The sequence below is a fragment of the Leptonychotes weddellii genome, chromosome 1 (genome assembly GCF_054177405.1).
Source record: "Leptonychotes weddellii isolate Sample4059 chromosome 1, ASM5417740v2, whole genome shotgun sequence".
Taxonomy (NCBI): domain Eukaryota; kingdom Metazoa; phylum Chordata; class Mammalia; order Carnivora; family Phocidae; genus Leptonychotes; species Leptonychotes weddellii.
This window is the reverse complement of record NC_138369.1, coordinates 20,375,491-20,396,287: the sequence shown is the minus strand read 5'-3', so window position 1 is coordinate 20,396,287 and position 20,797 is coordinate 20,375,491. Positions and strand designations below refer to the sequence as shown.

At 35.4% G+C, this 20,797-nt stretch overlaps 1 protein-coding gene across 1 annotated transcript in view; it reads left to right on the top strand.

Annotated features, from left to right (window-relative positions):
* ERC2 (ELKS/RAB6-interacting/CAST family member 2) overlaps positions 1-20,383 on the top strand; it is a 338,677-nt gene extending 318,294 nt beyond the window's left edge. The window contains exons 8-11 of the mRNA XM_081805747.1: positions 2,016-2,255; positions 5,350-5,490; positions 9,479-9,514; positions 20,186-20,383. Coding sequence (XP_081661873.1) covers positions 2,016-2,255; positions 5,350-5,490; positions 9,479-9,514; positions 20,186-20,383 — 615 coding nt within the window. The remainder of the gene's footprint in view (positions 1-2,015; positions 2,256-5,349; positions 5,491-9,478; positions 9,515-20,185) is intronic.
* The last annotated feature ends 414 nt before the right edge of the window (positions 20,384-20,797 follow it).

Here is a 20,797-nt window from a genome sequence, read left to right as displayed (position 1 = left end):
CGTATTGATTATGTCCCTGGCAGTCGGTACTGCCTCTTGTTCTTTTTTAGGTGACTTTTTCCGTCTTGTCATTTTGTCCAGAGGAGAACAGATGAATGAGAGAACAAAATTCTAATAGGGTAACAACGTCCCCAGAGAAATATACAGCAAAGAAATCAGAAGAGAGCTGAAACCGGGGTGGGGGGTGGGGGGGATGGGAAAGAAAGAAAAAAGAAGAAAAAGAAAAAGATTAAAAAAAAAGAATATGATCAAATATGATCAGGCTGGTGAATAGATCAGTGATACACAGTAGGTTTTGGGTGTATTTTGGTCTGTTAGAAGAAACTGCCTCCTAAAATTTTAAAGAAAGAAAAGCTTATAATGTACAAAAATAAGGGTCAATACGATGAAGGGATGGACTATGACTATAAAGATGAAAATTTTAAAAGGTTTTATAAAAGGAATTGATAAGATAAGGTGGTTGAAAAATGAAAGAGAAATAAAAAAAAAAAAGGGAGAGAATGTGATCAGGCCCGAGAGTAGAACAAAGCCATACAGTAGAGATTTAGGGTATATTTTGGTCTGTTAGAAGAAACTGTATCCCAAAATTTTAAAGAGAGAACAACTTATATATATGCCAAAAATAAGGTTAACTACTATGAAGGTATAGAATATGACTCTAAAAATGAAAAATAAAAAAGATTTTTAAAAAAAGGGATTGATAAGATGTTGTTTGAAAAAGGGAAAAAGAAAAATTCAAAAAAAGAGGGGCGCCTGAGTGGCTCAGTCATTAAGCGTCTGCCTTTGCTTCAGGTCATGATCCCAGGGTCCTGGGATTGAGCCCCACATCAGGCTCCATGCTCAGAGGGAAGCCTGCTTCTCCCTCTCCCACTCCCCCTGCTTGTGTTCCCTCTCTCACTGTGTCTTTCTCTGTCAAATAAATAAATAAAATCTTAAAAAAAAAAAAGAAAAGAAAAAGAAAAAAAAAGAAAATTAAAAAAATTAACTTTGAAAGACTAAAGAATCAGGGGGAAAAAAGCCATGAATTCTATGTGCTGTATTCCCCTAGTGCTGGAGTTTGCCATTCTCATTGATCGGTAAACTTGGTCTTGGCTGTCTGTGCTTGCTGTGATCTTCTGGGGGAGGGGCCTGTCGCAGTGAGTCTCAAATGTCTTTGCTGGAGGTGGAGTTGCCCCACCCTTGTAGGGGGCCTGGCTAAGTAATCTGCTCGGGTTTGCTCTCGGGAGCTTTTGTTCCCTGCAAGCTTTTGGTACAGCTTTGGAGGACGAGAGTGAAAATGGCAGCCTCCCAATCTCCGCCCCAGAGGAGCCGAGAACTCGGGGCCCCAGTGCTCATTGAGCCCCCAGAGAAAAGCCGTCAGTCACTCCCGTCTCCCCAGTCTCCGGCTGCACTCAGCACTCACTCGGCCTGTGACCGAGCGTTTCTATCTCTGGCACCTGACCCCGTGTGGAGTCTCCAAACCCAGCAGATCCCTGCGGTGTGTTCCTGTGCCGCTCCTCCTGAGGGAGGAAGGGAAGTCTCCCCTGATCTGCCGCTTGTTGGGTCACTGCTGGAAGAGTAGTGGTCCCACTGTGCCGCGGATCACAGTTTATGGCAACCCCAAGCTGAGAGCCCACTCCTCGGCTCCGTCTCTGCAGCTGGCTTCTCTGCTCCGATACCTGGGAGCTCTGCCACACTCAGGCACCCCTGGTCTTCCTGTGACCCTGAGGGTCCTGAGACCACACTGTCCCATGAGGGTTCCACACCCTGCTTAGCCACTGGAGTGACGTCCCTTGGCAGAGCCGACTTTTAAAAGTTCCGATTTTGTGCTGTGCTCCTCTATCACTTGCCAGTAGTGGCCGACGGAGGCCCCCTCCCCCGCCGTCTATCCTCCCGAATATCACCTCGGATTCACTTCTCCACACGTCCTACCTTCCAGAAAGTGGTCGCTTTTCTGTTCAGAGAATTGCTGCTATTCTTTTCTTCGAGCTCCTGTTGAGTTCGTAGGTGTTCAGAATGGTTTGATCCCTATCTAGCTGAATTCCTGGGACCAGAAGAAATTAAGGTCCCCTACTCCTCCGTCTTCTTGCTCCTCCACTTGGTTTCTCACTTCTTTTTTGATAATTGCCTCACAGGAGAGAATAATTGAGCGTTTGAAAGAACAGCGGGAAAGAGATGATCGGGAAAGACTAGAAGAGATAGAATCTTTCCGAAAAGAGAACAAAGATCTGAAAGAGAAGGTCAATGCTTTACAAGCTGAACTGACTGAAAAAGAGGTGAGTCTGGAAAAACAAATGAACCATGCTGATAGTCCTATTCATAGGAGCCTCAAGATACTAGAGAGTGAGTTTGAGGGGCTGTGTGAAGGCTTTGGGGACATAGTTACCTTTCCTTGGCAACCTGTCTGAGTTCAAAGGAAAATGTTTACTGTAACTCCCTTCATCAGGTTGTCCTATGCCCTCGTCTCTACTCTAACTGCATACAATGTAGCTCCTTGAAAGTTTTCTAGATGTCTTACCACATTTTTGTGGCTTAGAGGATTCTGTATTTTTTAAATGTCCCATGATCTTTTGCTTGGGATAACAACAATATCAATAGTAATAACATCTCCCCTAATTGAGCGCCTGTTATATGCCAGTCCTTTTGTTGGTTTCTTTACATTCATTTGTGTTGCTCAACTGGATCATGGAATACTTCCAGGTTAGGGGATACGGTACCATGCTTTACACAAAGTATAGGTTAAATGTGGCTCTTCTTCTGGAATATTGATTTTACATTATGGTAAATAATTTAAAACAGTATTTTCATGCTAGAGAAATCATGGATGCAGAATACAAATCCTACCTGCATTTTTTAAGTAAAACAATATACTTTAAAGAAATTTTTTGCTTGGGGGTTATGGAGAGAATGGGTTGGGCTATACTCCCCACACTCTGAGGGATACCTATAACTCCTTTAGTTTGCTTAGGAATACATTGTTGGAGAAGTTTGAAAAGCAACATTACATGTTATTTTGTTCAGGCTCCAAAACTCTGAGATGTGTGCCGTTGTCCACAACTGGCCCGTTCATACTTATTTTTGTCCACAGGAAACACCCAACTCCTTTAGGGCTGTTACAGATTCTTTCCTCCTACTGGGCTATATCACTGCATAGTTGTCGATTTTTCAGCCCCAGATTATTACCTCTGCCCTTGGGTTTTGGTAATTCTATAATTCTATACAAATTAAAGTACTGTCTAAACGAGGAATGCAAGAATGAGAGAATTGATGAGTTATAGAAACAAAATGCATATTCCCTAAAATGTAAGCACACTAGTATTTTTGTTTTGTTTTGTTTTATAGAGGAGATTATTTCTTTGATATGAAAATAAAGACTGTAAATTCTCTTCCTATTGTTTCACTGCTAAATCTGACTTGGGGCATCTGTAATTACTGTAGTTGGTATGTGACAGAAGGCATGGATGCTTTGACCTCATTTGCAATTTGAATAACTGTTTGCAAGTGTTATTCATGGATTTGCACCTTAAAATTAATATATATATATACTTATAATTGAAAAGAGATCTTGATGACATTGTGGAGCATAGCTTTATATGAAAATAATTTTGTAAACAATGCCTACATTGTATGATTTCAGACAGGCATTTCAGCAAACATTTATTGTTCCTGTATAGTAATGTGCCTGCCACTGGTATGGGTGTGTCAGTCAATGTTCTACCAGAAAAATAGAACTGTATTAAGAAATTTATTGCAAGGAATTGGCTTACATAGTTAAGGGCGGTGGCTAGGCAAGTCTGAAATTCATAGGGTAGGCCATCAGGAAGGGCAGGCTGGAAACACTCCAGTCAGGAACTGGCACAGCAGTCCATAGGTTGATTTCTTCCTTTTCAGGGAAATCTCAGTCCTGCTCTTAAGGCCTTTCAACTGATAGGATCAGGCCCACCCAGATTTGGAGAATAATATCCTTTACTTAAAATCAACTGATGATAGGTGTTAGTCAAAGCTACAAAATACCTCCATTGCAACACCTAGATTAATGTTTGATTGAATAACTGGGGACTATAGCCTAGCCACATTGACGCATAAAGCTATCAGACCTGACAATTTAAAATGTGTAAAGAAAAACAACACATAATTGTTGTCAGCTTATAATTTAGTTGGGGTGATAATCACCTTCGTCATGACAAAATGCCATTTCAAGGTCCTTTATTATTTCTGTGGGAGTGGTATGATAAAGAACATTGAAATTGGAGTCAGAGTTCTGGGTTTGAGACCTGTGTCTTCCTTTAATGGGTCAGGAACCTTGGAGAAGACATTCATGTGAGCCTCAGTTTCTTGACCTGAAAAATGAAAGTGGCTGCTTGTCCTTCAGAGGGTTGTTAGGAGCTGGGTAGTTTTCTGAGTGATGGTGGTGTTATCTTCATCAACAAGGTTATTCCAGAGCCCAGGAAGTAGCCCAGACACAAAATATTAGGTAAAATCATTTACTGAGGGGCCACTGTGTGCTTAGTGTCTTTTTAGGTGCTGCAAATGGATATAAAGGAAACTCACAAAATCTGATTTTGGGTAATACCTCAATATTTTAGTTACATTGTTAGATGCTGCTAATAATTTCATGTTTGGTAATAGACATTGCCTTCCTAGCTAAGCAAAGTTATGTTCCATGATATATGCACATATTTACTTCTTGCTTTTTGAAATTCAGACTGTCCAGGGGAGCTCTTGATTTCTGGTTATGATTGATGAGTGGAACAATTTAGGCAACCCATGTCTGAGTTGGGGAGATTCATTATATCTGTTGAATTTGGATTTACAAAGGACTGGGATGTAAAATCTACTCTAAATTTTAAAATAATTTTATCTTTGATTCTATAGAAGGTAATTTTAAAACCATTGGTTATTTTCCTGTTAAAGAAATAGAATTTGATAAAAACAGGGTGCTTCTTTTATATTTGATTTGCCTTTTGGGGGGGGAAGCATTAAAGTTAGTATTTTCTTTCTATTTGTCTTAGAGTCTGCACGACTTGACAGCAATAAATGTAAATGGAAGGTTCAGCGTGTCTGTTTTGCCATGACATGTAAAGACCACCTTGGGACTTACATCATTAGCATGACTTTGAGACGTGAAACATATATTTACTGACCACACCATTTGGTCACATTTGATTCTACTGCAATTAGATCCTGCTCAGTTCTGTAAGCTGGCCAATTTTAATTTCCTGGCCAGAGCCGGCTATTGTTACCTTAGTAAGACTATATTTACCCTTTCTGTCTAATGCACACTTTATTACTATGCAGAGAATCAATTTATTCAAATTGAAGACTAGTAGAAATTGCAGTGTTTTACTTACTAGTGTTCTTTCCTTTCAGTCTAGTTTAATTGACCTCAAGGAACATGCATCTTCATTAGCCTCAGCAGGACTGAAAAGGGACTCCAAATTAAAATCTCTAGAAATAGCCATTGAACAAAAGAAAGAAGAATGTAGCAAATTGGAAGCACAGTTAAAAAAGGTAAGTGAAGTCCAAGAAAAAAATTCTCATTTTACAATGAATTTATAAAGTGGAAAAGGAAGAGATATTTTGCAAAGAAACAAACGCTTTATCTTTTGCTGTCTGCTGATAAGAGAATTAGACACTCTTAACTTATGAAGTCTGCATCAAATTGGCCAGTGAACCTGAAAAAATATCTTAGGTTTCCTGTCTGAAACAAAACTTGAAAAATAGATGAAAATAGTAGTGGAAGTAAAAAAATATTTAAAAAAATAAGCTGCTGCTCCCTGGGTAAATCTCAACTATAAAAAAATTAGTGAAAATGTTTATAACAAATCAAAGAATCTGGGGGCACCCTTTTATGTTGATAAACTTATACTACCTTCAGAAGTAGGTCAATTTTTGTATGGGGAACTTTGTAAAAGTTTACCTGACAATATTAAATTTCTAGGAGTCCATCCAAATAGTCAAAGTCCCTAGAATATCTGTGGGATGACTATTGGTACTTAACCAAAAATGACTTTCATATCTTAGAAAGCTTGTTGAATGTAGAAGGCTTTGGAAAAGAAAACAGGATCTTTATATTGCAGCATTAACATGTTTTCTCTGAACTGGACATTTTTGTGGAGTATATTTCCAGTCATGCATCATTCCTTTGACTTTTTCCCTGTGTTGTTTGGTACGTCTGCACTCATTGTTCACATAAAACTCATAACTTTATGAGTTTAAGCATTTTGTTTCCCTTTGACAACTTATAAACTTAATTCAAGAGAGGTGATAAGAATCTAAATAATCAAGCAAAGCATATAATAAAATTTGACTATGTATAATTTATTGCACACTGGAATGGGGATTTATTTGCTAAAGTTATGAAAATATATGATGTGGATGATAGGGATGTTAAAGCATCATATATCTGTGGAGAAATTTCTCTGAATATTTAAAAATTGAATATACTATTTTGTATGAGGCAATATATAACCGAAATGTGATTATACTCTGTTCATGGAATTCTAGGAAACTATCCTGAGAAATTTCACACTAGTAAAGTCTCCTTACTGAAAAAGATAGAGATTAAATCCCTCTACAGCAAACCAGCAAGAAAATCTCTGTATTGTAGAATCTACTTTCCAATCCACTCAGCGTCTCACTTTTTTCCAGCGATATCTAGTTAAGCAGAAATCTCGAACAATAAATAGAAGAACTTAAATGGCCCATTTGAGGGTGCTTAAGTGGCAATTGACTTGGCTATTTATGTATTGGGTGTATGATAATACATTCTTGATACATATATGAATGTGTTCTGTAATATGTTATACATATCAAGAAATGAACTTAGGAAAGGTACTTTTAATTTAATGAGCAGTTTTGTGATCACAAGGCAACTCTAAGATAACTGTGTAAGAACTTCATTGACTCACTTTGCATTAGCTTACATCAATTGCATTGTGCTGAGTCCTGAAGAAGGACCTCAAATCGACCTGCCCATGAAAGATACCTTCATCAACTCTGCATAGCCATTGTGGAGCTGAGGACACAACATATATTATTTCTGCAGATACATACTCGACATACTCCCTTTTAGTGTAAGTCACCTATGGAATTTGAAACCCTCTAGTAATTAAAAGGAGGAGTTTCCCATATTGACACAGTTTCCATGTATATAACTTGACTAGTTTAATAACTGAATGTCTATGCATTTCAATTTAGTTTCTTTCAATGTAGCTCTGATTTGCCCAAAGAATCACTCAGAGCATGTGGTTTCCTTAAACTCTCAGGTAGACATTCTGTGCTGAAATTCACAGAGCAAATCCTGTAAACATTTTAGCATTATTCTTGACAATATTTTAACATTCTGCAACATCACCAGGATTAAAGTAACAAATATGGTTGTCTTGCTGTAAGGACCTATTTAATTTATGAAAAGATAACTTATTTCTAAGTATATAAATAATGTTTGCTTATACTATCTCCTAAATGCATAGTACAGTGAAATTAAATAAGGTAATTATAATTTAAATATTTTCATACCTAACCTGCAGATGCTATTTTGTTATTTTTGGTTCTCTAGCATCGACTAAATTCAAAAGTTTAAAATACTTTTTCTAGTAGTCTTTAATTTCTGGTAATAAATAGTTCCGTAAAAACCTCAAGTACCCATCACCTTAAAAAGAATTGAGATCTACATGAAATATTTGAAAATATAAGCCAACAGTATGTGAATATACATATAAACACATCATTTACTCATGGAAAAATAAGCAGCTATAAAAGCTTAGGAGTGTCTGGGCCCCCTTTTAAATAAAAGGGTATGTGACTTGTGAATAAAATATTAAGGGTTACTAAATGAAAGCTGAAAACATAATAGTTTTATTATGTCATAAATAAACCATGAATTCCCAATGGAATTTTGCTCAAGATTTGTGAGCGTCCATGTATTTTTACCATAAAATATACACATCCTAGATGTGTTTAGCTGAACAGAAACCTTGTTTGCCAGTGACAATGGGATCCAAATTGTGATTTAAATTTATTTTTGTCTTATGAACAATTCTTGACATCGGTAAGGTGAGTTTTTACATAAAAGTTTGTGGAGAACATTCACATGCCTAGTTACTTTTAACCCTTTATCGCACTGTTAATTTAAGTCTCCAAATACTTCATGATGAAAAATGGTTATAGGCAGAAAAGGAACTGTTCCTTATACATTGCATCCCACATCTTAAAAACAATGCCATCAAATATTCATGTGTGAGGAAAGTTTTCCTGTTATTAATGAGGTTGATAAAATGATAGTAAGCACAATGCACAACAACGAGTTATGAGTGTGCTTTACAAATTAACTGCATTCATTAATCTTAAGTAGACACCCATGGGTTGAGAAGAACCTCATTAGTGATATGTGGATAATTTTGTCTTTCAGAAGAGTATGTGGTGTTCAATATGTCAAAATAATTTTACCTTATCTAACTAGAAATCAGTTGAGAGGCAACAAATCAAAATGTTATGATTTGGTAGTTTTCCAATTAATACCATCTTTGAGGAGAGTGGGTTTTTTTTTAAGCATGGTAAAATTATCATTTACTTCATCAAAGTTGAACAAATGAAAAATTCAGGCTCTTTAAAGGAACATGTCTTAGCTTCAAGCAAAGTGAAAGTTCCTACAGTATTTCACCTTCTATAACTTGACGTTGAGCCCCAAAGAAATAGAACCCGAGAGTGATATTTAAGATAATACTCAGTACATTTAAATCCACAAAAATTTAAAACTTCTACACAAAATAGACTGGAGAGCTTTAAAAATTCTGATGCACTTGGAACATTATAGAATAGTCACTAAAAATTACATTTTTATTAATTATGAACTAACAGTAGAAGCTGGTAATGGGCAATGGATAATACTGTATTTTGGTTCCCTTTATTCTTCCTGATGACTTAATTTTTTTCTTCTCCCATTTACTGTTAATCCTGTAATGTTTTGCTTACTGATATTTTGCTATTGCTAACCTGCTGTTTGCTGATCTATATTTTCCTAAAATTAGACTGAATAGAAACTTCAGGCTTGTGTTAATATAAAAGAAGAGCTATAAATTCAATGATAAGATTTAATTAATCTTTTATTATTACCATCTTTGAAGTTCAGGTAATAAATTGCAGGCTTGGCCAAAAGTACTTCTTCTGATTCATTGCTAGAGGCCAGCACTTCATGTATCATCAAAAGTGGACAGCTTTCTTTATTTCATGGGTTATTTAACTTGAGAAAGGGAAAGTAACACAAACCTTAAATTTCTTATTCCAGCTATTCTTTTTTAGGAGCCAAAGTCAACATTTCTATTTCCCTAGAGCCTCTCACTTTCACTGTGGAATGTTTAGAAACTGAAATTTCTTCTTTTTGAACAACCAGTTCGTCTGTGCAAATGCACTGGATTTGTTGAGCTAATGCTGTTTTTCTGGATCTTTCCTTCTTTCCCTGTCTGTGCTTCAATGCCTCCCCAACTTTGCAATGTAGCAAGCTGAGCAGTTGTTCAATCAGATGTACAATCCAGTAAGTCATTTCTGAAAGTTCCCGCTGTAACATATCAAAGCATGAGGATCCATTGATCACATGTCACGGTGTGCCATACGGGGGAGGTTTCAAAAATATATATGAGTCTCTTCCCATTTCCGTTCTGTCAGAAGAAATGACCTGTGCAAAGGCCACTGCCATTTCTTTTGAATGTGAAATTTAAAAATTAAGAACTTAAGAAAACATTGCCAGCTCTGATATTACCTCCATCTTAACTTCAACTTTAAGGCTATAGAGAAGCGGAGGTCAGCTGCATATCTAGGCTCATGGAACTCTTTCTTAGTTCCTTCTAACTCAGAGTTACCTATATGAAAAGGGATAGCATTTGTAAAATAGCAAGCAAGTCGATGTAAATTACATTCAAATGATAAAAGTTAAAATAAGGTTAGATTTAAAAATAGGGCTATGCTCTCTGAGATTGGTAAATGCCTAACATTATTGTGGGTTTTGTAAGAGTTAAAAACATGTCATTTGGCTGAGGACGAACTAAAATATAGCCTCCTAATAACAGATAGTAACAATTCTGATTATAGCTTAATGGTACACAAAACAGGTAACTAGTAAAAATATATGTAAAACGGCTGGCCCAGATGCCACCACTGATTTTTTTATCCTAATGACAGGTGTGCATTTATATGAAGCAGTTTATTTGTTTCTTTAAGTTATTAAAGAAGAAAGACCTTTTTGTTTTGTCAACTCAACTGGCTTAACTGGGTGAAATATTACCTAAAGGTGACCAGAATTTATCATTTGGCAGTTGTGATCTGTGCTATCATGCATTCTAATTACCTCCTATTTATGAATTCCCATCATGGCAAAATGGAATAGCATACATAAAGGAAACAATTCAGCCCAAAACTTTTTGTTAAGCTGCTATTCCAGAATACATACATACAGCATGATACACAAGATGCTTGGGTGTATTTAATTAGATTCAACCTCCACCCTCCATTCTTTAAAACAAGTTTTATTTTTGCAAACAATTTCTCAATTTCCGTTGGTGCATCTTTATTAACCTCTTTCCCCAAATATGATTTTTAGCAGAGCAGGAAAAATAATTCAAATTTCCTATCCCTTAACATTTGATTGGGAGTGTTATTTATTATTATTTAGGGTTTTTTTGGGGTGGGGAGGCAGAGGGAGAGAGAGAATCCTAAGCAGGCTCCACGGCCAGCACATGAGCTGGACAAAGGGCCTGATCTCACAACCCCAAGATCATGACCTGAGCTGAAATCAAGAGTCAAATGCTTAACCCACTGAGCCACCCAGGCGCCCCCTTGAATGGGAGTGTTAATAAGCAGGCTCTACACAATGGGTAGGTGAAGAAAGACAAGATTGGAATACCTTTAAGCTTGAAAATTGACCCTGGGAAAAATGACTATTTTCTTTAGATCATTTTTAAAAGATGTAAAATGATCCCAGTGAAATTGTTTCACATTTACTAGTTGGGGACAGGAAGAAAACCTAAGTATATCACATTTTGGGTATGTGCAGGACAACTGGGGAGGGCTTTTTTCCTGTAGCAGCAAGGAGTTATCAGAATCACGATAGGATTTCAGCATCCCTGTCTGAATAGGTAGGACCAAAGAAATAGCTCTGTTAACTTTAAGACCATTTCCAGAAATATTGATGATATGGCACTTACTGGACTTTTCAACCACAGTGGTGGGTCTCCAGGAAGCAAAAACAAACTTTTTTCCTTGAATTAATTAAGCTAACCCATTGGTTTGGCATCCTGGGAGTATAGCCAGCCTCTCATTATTTTAACTCTCCCTGTCTGCAGATATTCTCAGGGTCCAGTTCTTTTTTGGACTGATAGGGATGCAGTATGATGGATTTTCTTTCCTTAATAGTCTTTAAAAAAATAATCATGTTATTCTGATTATAAAAATAACATATGGTCACAGTGGAGAATTTGCAAAAATATGGAAGTATAGGACAAAATAAAATGACAAGATGTCTCCTGGCACAAGGATAATCACAAGGAGCATTTGGGGGGTTCCCTACCCAGACATCTTTTTTGTTATTCTTATCCTCTCCTTCCTCCCTTTCTCTCTCTTTCCTTTCTCCCCCTTTCTTCCCTTTTTTCTTCCCTCTCTTTCCTTTCTTCTCTTCTTTTTCTCATTTAATACTCTTATTTTCCTTTCACCAAATTGTGTCAGTGTTTATTGAATTGTATATTCTATTTTTATAACATATCATCAGCATTTTCTCCAATAACTAACTATTCTTCCAAAACACTATCTTATTGATTATGTGATATTTCACTGTATTTACTCATTCCCCAAATGTTGCTCATCTCCCCCCACCCTTTTTTTTGCCAGTATATAATGCTCTGAAAAACATCTTCCCATATTAATCTCCTCACATTTCTATGTTTGTCATGGAATAAATACCTGGCCAGTGATTTTTCAAAGCTCCCAATAGTTCTTATTGTGTTGCATTTTAGAGAAGTTCTGCCATGACACTTTTCTTTCAGCACTGGATAAAGGCAGCCTTTCTGCCACACCCTGACCAACACCGAGAAGTGTCCTTTTTCATAACTTGGACAAATGCATAGGTGGATTTTTTTTTTGGTCATTTTAACTTTATTTTCTTTAATCACTAGAATGGTTGAGGTTTTTAAAACATTTATTAGCTGTTTGTATTTTTCTTCTGTGAATTGTTTCTTTTGGTCATGTAAGCACTTGTTTTTGAGTTTACCGTTTTGTTCATTGGTTTGTATGAATCATTCTATACATTATATAGAAACTTTGTCAGATTTGTGGCAATATTTCATTTCATTTAAATTTTTTAAAAAGATTTTTTATTGGGGCGCCTGGGTGGCTCAGCCGGTTAAGCGTCTGCTTTCGGCTCAGGTCATGATCCCAGGGTCCTGGGATTGAGCCCCGCATCGGGCTCCCTGCTCCGCAGGAAGCCTACTTCTCCCTTTCCCACTCCCCCTGCTCGTGTTCCCTCTCTCGCTGTGTCTCTCTCTGTCAAATAAATAAATAAAATCTTTAAAAAAAAAAAGATTTTTTATTTATTTGAGAGACAGAGCGAGAGAGCAAACACGGGAGAGGGGAGGGTCAGAGAGAGAAGGAGAAGCAGGAAGCCAGATTCAGGGCTCAGTCCCAGGACCCTGGGATCATGACCTGAGCGCCAAAGGCAGATGCTTAACTGACTGAGCCACCCAGTCACCCCTCATTTAAAATTTTTTAATAAAGAAAACTGTAACTATTTTTAGGTTTCTTGACCTGTGTTTCCCTTTAGAATTTTCTCATTTTCTTTAGGCTTAGAAGTCATTCTCTGATTTCAAGAATAGGCACTCACATTTAAAACTTTTTAATGTTCCTTTTACATCAGTTTAACCCCTTTATCTGTCTTTAGTATATTTTGATTCATGTTGAGAGGTGAAGTTTTAACATTATATATTTTTAAATGATCAACTAATTATCCCAGCACCATTTATCAAATAATTCTTTAACCACTGTTCTTCATACTATTTCAATGTATACTAAGTTCTCATCTAGATGAATGTCTTAATTTCTGAGCTGTTCAGTTTTATCAATGTCTGTTGCTTTTTGGGACAGAATTTTAATTATTGTGGCTTTATAATATTTTTAAGTATCTAGTGAAACAAATTCCACCCTAATTTTTTCTGCTTTTCATTTCATTTTGTTTTTGTGTGCTTAGCCTTTAATTCTCTATCATTCCAAGTAAACTTCAGGCTCACCTTGTGAACTAAAAAGCACAACTGTTGGTGATTTGAATTTGAATTATACTCAACCTATAAAATAATTTTAGAATGATATCTTTCCAATATAATTTCTTCTAATTCATGAACTTGATACAACTTTTATTTATTACATAGATCTTTTACAGTAAAGGTTTGACATTTTCCTATTATAGTCCTGTGATATTTCAAGGATAGTTCTAAGTATTACTATATATATATGTATACATATATATATATCATTATTATATATAGTATATAGTATCTATATATATAATTAATAATATATATGTCATTACTATATATCTATATCTAGATAGCTATATCTATATATAGATAGGTATATCTATCTATATATATAATTTTTAAGTTACTAAAATTTATGTGAACTTAATTTTTGGTGAATGCTCTATTTCTCCTTTTATTTTCTAGCCAGTTATTGGTACCTAGGAAATTTGTTTTATTATTGTATGTTTATTTTGAATAAGGCCACCCTATCAATTTTGGTGAATTATAACTTAATTGTTTTTGTTAAATAAGATCATTTTACAGTCAGATCTATGTCCATTTATCTAAACTAAATCAGAGTAAATAGAGATTCAGCTTTGAAGTTTTCCTGGGAACATTTTTTTCCTGGAGTAGAAATAAACCTACTTTTGAAACTCTTTTACTTTTACTTTAGTCACCCAGGTACTAAGTGATGCTGTAATTCCATTTCTTAGGAATCTAAAATTTTGTCTTTGTATCCTTATTATTTCTTATAATAATAACCTTTCTGCAGCTTAACTGGTAGTCTCTACTCCTGGAGGAGTTTTGTCTTGTCATTATAAACACTATGCAGATTATCTTCAGTTGAATTCTTTTTCTTCCCTTGGTTCTTAATTCCAGACAAATAATATGGTTTATTCATCAGTCTCAAATACCTTCTTTGCTGTAGCCCTAGTAGTTATTATGCCCAGAGGTGGTATCCAGAGGTCTCTTATGAATTTTTAATAAAATTTTAGAGCTTCTGCCTCCTAAATTTAGTGCATTGAATAATATCCTTGTTGCTGCAAGGCAAATGACTGATTTGGAGGCACCGAGGACAACTTTATGACTGGCCAGGGTACACTTGAGACCACTCTGATGTACTTCCACACATGTGAATTTCCCCCCTTGCCTGGTCACTGTCCATTGAAATCCTATCTTTTCTCCAAATGCATCTTTTGCAGGGCTCACATTTTATGTAACAGTTTATAAGAAAAAGACCAAGCATTTTTCCAGTGTAGAGAGAGAAAAAATGTCTTACTAATGTTCATTGAGGTCTTCCTGACTTATAGATCATCATAGGACTCTGCAATCCCAAGGACATGGTGGACTGCATTATAAATGCTTTCACAGTCACTGTTTAGGTACAGTGGTTTATTTTTGTGATTTTTGAGGACGATTTATGAAAATTATTTAATTCACTCATAGACTAGTCCCCCCAACACAATGGAGAATTACAAATATTTAAGAGATAATTCACAACATGCACATAGCATGTATAAACACATGCATACACCTCACACTTGCTCCAGGCTTTCAATATCTAAAGAACTCAAGTAATATTTGTAATAACTTAAGATTTGAAGTCACGTGTTTTATTTCAGAACATCCAGATAATTACTTCAGTTCTTTACTTTGCTACTTTTATGAAATTCCATAGTTAAAAGGGATTACATTATAATTGTATTTTTGTTTAAATAGTCTTAAAAACTATTAAGCATACAGTTGGTTCTTTTTATTTTGTATGTGTGTGACCATAAGAAAAATCATTTTGAACATTCGTTCATTTATTTAAAAATATCCTATTTGTTCTGTCTATGAGAAAAGTTTCATTTTGGAATAGTTGTTATAATATGAAAATTGTGAGTATTCAGGATGTACTTAGCTAGAATTGTAAAAGAAGTTTCCTTTAGAACTAAGTAGTGTAAGAATCCAAGATTCGTCATTATTAGATTCTGAATGTACTATTTAGGCTCAGCTTTTATATTTGGTATTAATTAATTGGATTTAAAATAAAATGTAAATTTTATAATATGTTGAAGTTCTATAATCACCCTTAAAACCTTTATTTTTAAAAGTAAGGTTTGTTCGTAGCTCAGAATTATGTGAAGGTTGGAACTTCTTTTAGAAGATTGAAATAAAATACAATGTCTAAAGTAGTTTATATGCCCTGTTCTGCTGCTCAGATATGAAAGGAATGTTTAAACCCCCCAAAGTGCTGCAATCAAGAATCATATTTTCACTGTGCATAAATTTAACAAATTATTGCTAAAACCCATAAGCAGCAGGGAAAAAAAACCATCAGACTCATTAGTTAGTGTTCTGCTTGTGCTTTATGATCATGACTAATCATTTGTTTATTTTGAAAGAAATGACTTCTTTAGATCGTTAGGCCCCATTTCAAAGAAAGAATGCTATATAATATTATAATTGAATATTCCCTGCCCAGTTTCACAGCAGGTTTCTGGGCCAAAGTTAATGCTTTCCTTTCTAGGCACTTGGAATGATGAACTAGAATTTTATTGAAAATAATCAACGTCCAACCTTTACAAGAGAATTATTAATAAACTTGTGATTTTTCATATTGATACTATCAATCCCTGGTTTGGCTTAAGTCACTTTTTGCTCTTAACTTTAATTTAAATACAATATTAACCTGAAGCTTTGCCTTATTTCCTGAAATAGTTCTAAATTTTATAATTAAAATAGCCACTAGGCATTGTTACGTACTACTTGTCCTAAGTCATGGCCAGATTTCTCTTTTGTGCTTGATTCAGGCTTTCAAAGTCAGTTCACATCAAAATTCCAAGGCTTGCCCACATCAGTGAGGCTCCAAAGTTTGTCTTGATTATTCCCATTTGTGGGGAAATTTCCTTACATGTGGAAATGTAGGAAAACATAATTGGGGGATTCTCAGAACTTACTGATCTAATATGCAATATGGACATTTCTGAAATACTCTTTTCCCAATTTTCTGTGTTTTTGTGAGATGCTTGAGAGTTGCTCTAAAAGTTACCAGAAATATGTTAAAGGCATAACCAAATACCTGGATTTGCCTATAAACTGACTGGTTTAATCAGCAAAATTAAATCTCTACATTAAGAAAAGAATGCTCATTCATATATTTTTTTTTTTTGGTTTTAATGACTGGTGGATGTCTTTGAAAGTGACAGTGTTCTTCCCTATTTTTATAATAAGTAGCTTCTAGAACCATTAAATCCACATCAATCTGCATTTTCAAGAGTTAGTTTCCTGACTAATGAAGAGAGGGGACAAAGTTGATGTGCCTTAGAATGAAATGGGCTGTCACTTCCCCACCTTTTGGGGGAGCTAATTTCAAGTCAACAGATCCATAAGGGGAAATAATTGCTGTGTATTTTTAGTTTAAACTTTGAATGGGTCAGAATGCCATGGTAGGAATTTGTTCAGATAATCATTATTCAAATATATATATATTATTTTCTTCTGCAGTATATTAAGTCTATATATCTAAAGTATATTAAGTCCAATTCTGTTATCTACTTTTAATCCCCATCAGGAGCTACCATTCTAGGTTAAAGAACCCAAGTTATATTTTGAAAAGGCAAGAGCATTGCTAAATGCTAACAAAGTGCTTCCTTCACTTCATTTTTAGAGGAGGCTCTGGCCTTATAACTTGGAAGGGAGCATTGCTTTCTAAGCGCAATTTCCTCCTATATTTCTTTAGTATAGTATAACCCTCATGTTTGTAGATCATAGTATAACACACTCATGCTACACTGCTAACAATTTCAGCCCATCCTCTGAAAAGTTATGATTCAAGCTGAATAGAGGTGGTTACCTGCAATATCTTTTATAAATTCTGTGGAGACTTTTGCCCCCACTACTGGGGTTGGATCAGGGACTCACCAGCTGTCAGTCAGGTGAAACTCTCCTCCCTTGAGTCTTCACATGGGCACTAGCGATGACCCAGAAGCAACTGTTACTCATCCATCTCTATATGACTCTTTCTTAAAGCTTTCTATTGACTTAACAATTTTTAAATGGTATCTATTTACACCTTTATTTCATAACCCTTTGGGGAATTCTGGCACCTATCATTGATATGGAGATGTATTTCACTCAAAGGTATTCTTGTGGTTGCCTATTCCTTTTAAGAGGAAGAATCATTAGCACCTACAAGTATTATCTAAGAGATACCAGGCTAACTGTAAACTTGGCTATGATCTGTTTTAATAACATGATCTAACTTAAATATCACATGAGGCCAACAGTGGTCTAGATTCAGGCATGTCTTCCTAGGCTTTCTGTACTTCTAAACATCCTATGAGTCCTTTAACCATATTCGTTTGTTCGGTTGAAAAGACTACCAACCCACCTAATTTCACATAGTACCGAAAGCTGGCCTTGGGTTATCTTCTCTTCCCAGAGCTAAAATAATGTGCTCAGTTACCCATTCACCAGTAGACTGCTTTTTCTGTAAGCCTAGCAGGGAGGCTTCTCTAAAGATATATGTAGTATCTTGATGAGAAACTAAATAGACCTATTAACTTAGTTGTATAACAAGCCCCACTGGTGGGATGCATATCATAAAATAATACTCATAATAAGAACACAAGTGAATAATACCTTCTCCGTGTTTGTTATATGGTAGCTTTTGCTGTCCTTGGAGAGGCTAGCTCCTTTGCCCGTAGTAGTCATAAGACACAGGGCTAGATTTAGAAGCTAGGTCTCACAACTAGTAATTATGTGCCCATTTACTAAAAATAATGATAATAATAATCATAAGAATAAAAACAACCAAAATAAAGCACAGTGGCTAACTGAACTGTTAGCTCTTTGTGAATCTTTAAATCAGAGTCAAGAAAGGAATCTTAACTCAAATCAGAAACACGAAATCAAGGCATATTTATATTTGTTTTGTGTGTTTCTAGCTCAGCTCATGAATTCTTTTTTAAAGATCTTAATATTGTTGGTCAGGTAGTTTGAGAAAATGTCATGAAAAAACTTTTTAGTTGCCATAAAATAATGGTAATATGGCCTAAAAGTGGAAGAGAATTAACATCAATATTTTGTTTTCTTTTTCTTAGGAATTTTTAAAATTATATTTTCAGTGCTTTTCTGATACAAGAGTAATGAATTGATTCTTATCACAAATAGAAATAAGTATATGGAGTAGTTATTTTCTTTTAAAGTAGAATATTGACTCTACATTTTAAAAGTGGAGATTAACAAATTTAAATATTCATTACTTCAATTTAAAATAATATTGTTAGATGAATAAACTTCTAAAGGCATATTAGCTCAGGATTCTCTTTCAGATTATTTTAATTATACTGAAAAAGCTCACTAATCTATTAGAATGAAATCTAATATATACACTAAGTAAATAAAAATAAATGCTTTCTGAGAAATGTTGGTAAAAGGGAATAAGCCAGTACATGATAGTAGTGTTGAATTGATAAATTTCTCCAAGTTCTTTTTGCATAGTTGAGTTTATTTCTTGAATAAGGAAATCTTAGATTAAAGAACATGAAAGCATATTATTTTCCTCCTATCCTCATGCTTAAATAATATGTTACATGCAAGAATATTATTCTAAAAATGATTATTTTGTCATAAATAAGAAATTTATTTTTATACTAATTTTTTTAATTTTTTCAACTAAATCATTGCAAAACCTGTCAACCTTGTAACAGTAGTACTTATTACTATTAATTTTTCTAACCATGCATGATTCATTTAACCCCACAGTAGCTGTAGCTTGCTTGCCTTGTTTTTTCCCTGAAATTAAACAAAAAGATATAAAAACACAATGAACATCTGTTCTATATAGCAAGACAGCAGAACAACTTAAGTCCTAATAAATTGTTAACATTGTATGATTTCACACATGGATTTTGGAGATACATACATATATGACTTCTCTGAACTTTCTCTGTTGAATGTGCACTGTTGTTAAACTACTTGTTTTTTCCCTGCCTACTCTTTGAAGAAGTCAATTAGGAATAATGGGAAACAAGGGGTAGGCAAAACATTGCAGTGCAGTGTTATTTCCATCTGTCTGAGAATATTTCAGCCAAAAGTTTCTTTTGGGAAAAAAAAAAGCCGTAACACACTTTCAGACACACAAAATCACAAATACTTTGGCTGCAAATTATTCTGCAGTGTTTTTGCTGTGTTGTTGCCTGTGTGTGTTCTTGTGTGAGAAGCTGCCACCCACCCATGCATGTGTTTGCAGATTCTCGTCTGTGTGCTTGTTCATGAATTAGCTCATCTTCCTCCTGGTTCAGGTTAAATTTAATAAAGAGAACAAGAATTTATGGGTATGACTGTTAGCTGGAAAGCGCTTCCTCACTTGCAAGTCTTTCTTTCAACCTACATCTTCTGCTGAAATTTCTCAGTGGGATGGTGTTCGGTGATCAGTCAACCAGTCTTTTACATGTTACCTGGCTTTACATAGACCCTCAATGGTTCTTGGAAAAATAATTTAATATTGTTTTATCTCAGTTTCTCTACTGGAAAAGGAAGCTGTTGGTATGAATCACCTCCTTAACTGTGAGGAGTTGAATTGTGTTAGTTCTGCTTGCCAAAGCAACAGGAATAAAGATATCACGGTGTCTCCCCCCACCCATCCCCCATTTCTTGGTGGGGGAAAAAAAACCCCAAAAGTAGTAACATTTAATGCAACAAAATATTAACAATAAAAGAAACTCTCTTGTGAAACTGTAATAAATTTAAAATCAGCATTGTTTTAAGGTAGCTGAAATGTGTGATTTTCCATTTTGCCTTTTAACTGACAGTATACCCATAATTCTTGATGGTTATTATTTTTTCTCCAAAGATAATTTCTGGGCCATTGGTTACTACACTACCTATCGTTCTAAGTTGTTGTCTTAACTACATTCTTTAAAAATATAATGTTGAAGGCTCATAATGTTGAAGATGACTCCAGGATGAACCCCGAGTTTGCAGACCGAATAAAACAACTTGATAAAGAGGCATCTTACTACCGTGATGAGTGTGGCAAGGCCCAAGCGGAAGTTGACCGGTTGCTGGAGATCCTCAAGGAGGTGGAGAATGAAAAGAATGACAAGGACAAGAAGATTGCAGAACTTGAGAGGTAAATTTTGCAGTCATGTTGTGAATTGTCAGCAGCGAGTGAACATGGATTGCTTAGTTGCCCATCACAGGTTGTAGTGGATTTGGAATGCACATTCATTTTCAAGTTGGAAATGAGGTATGTATGAGGAATAGGACCTGTTAGGGATGATGTTATGTTTCTGTGGGATACTCAAGAAGGCAATTGGCTTATCTTTTGAGGGGTTATGTACTTCTTAAGTGTTTAAGAAAGTAATGGCCAAGTTTCTTGAGTGATGTCCCTCATCTAGCATGTGTGCCAGCAAAGTGTGTGAGAAATTGAGGCTCTGACTACTTGAAAGTTTAGTTTTTTGTTTTTTGTTTGTTTTTTCCCATGAAAGACAAGCATTTGTGGTTTAGATTTGTTTCAAGCAAAGAATATATTTGGCAATTCATTCAAG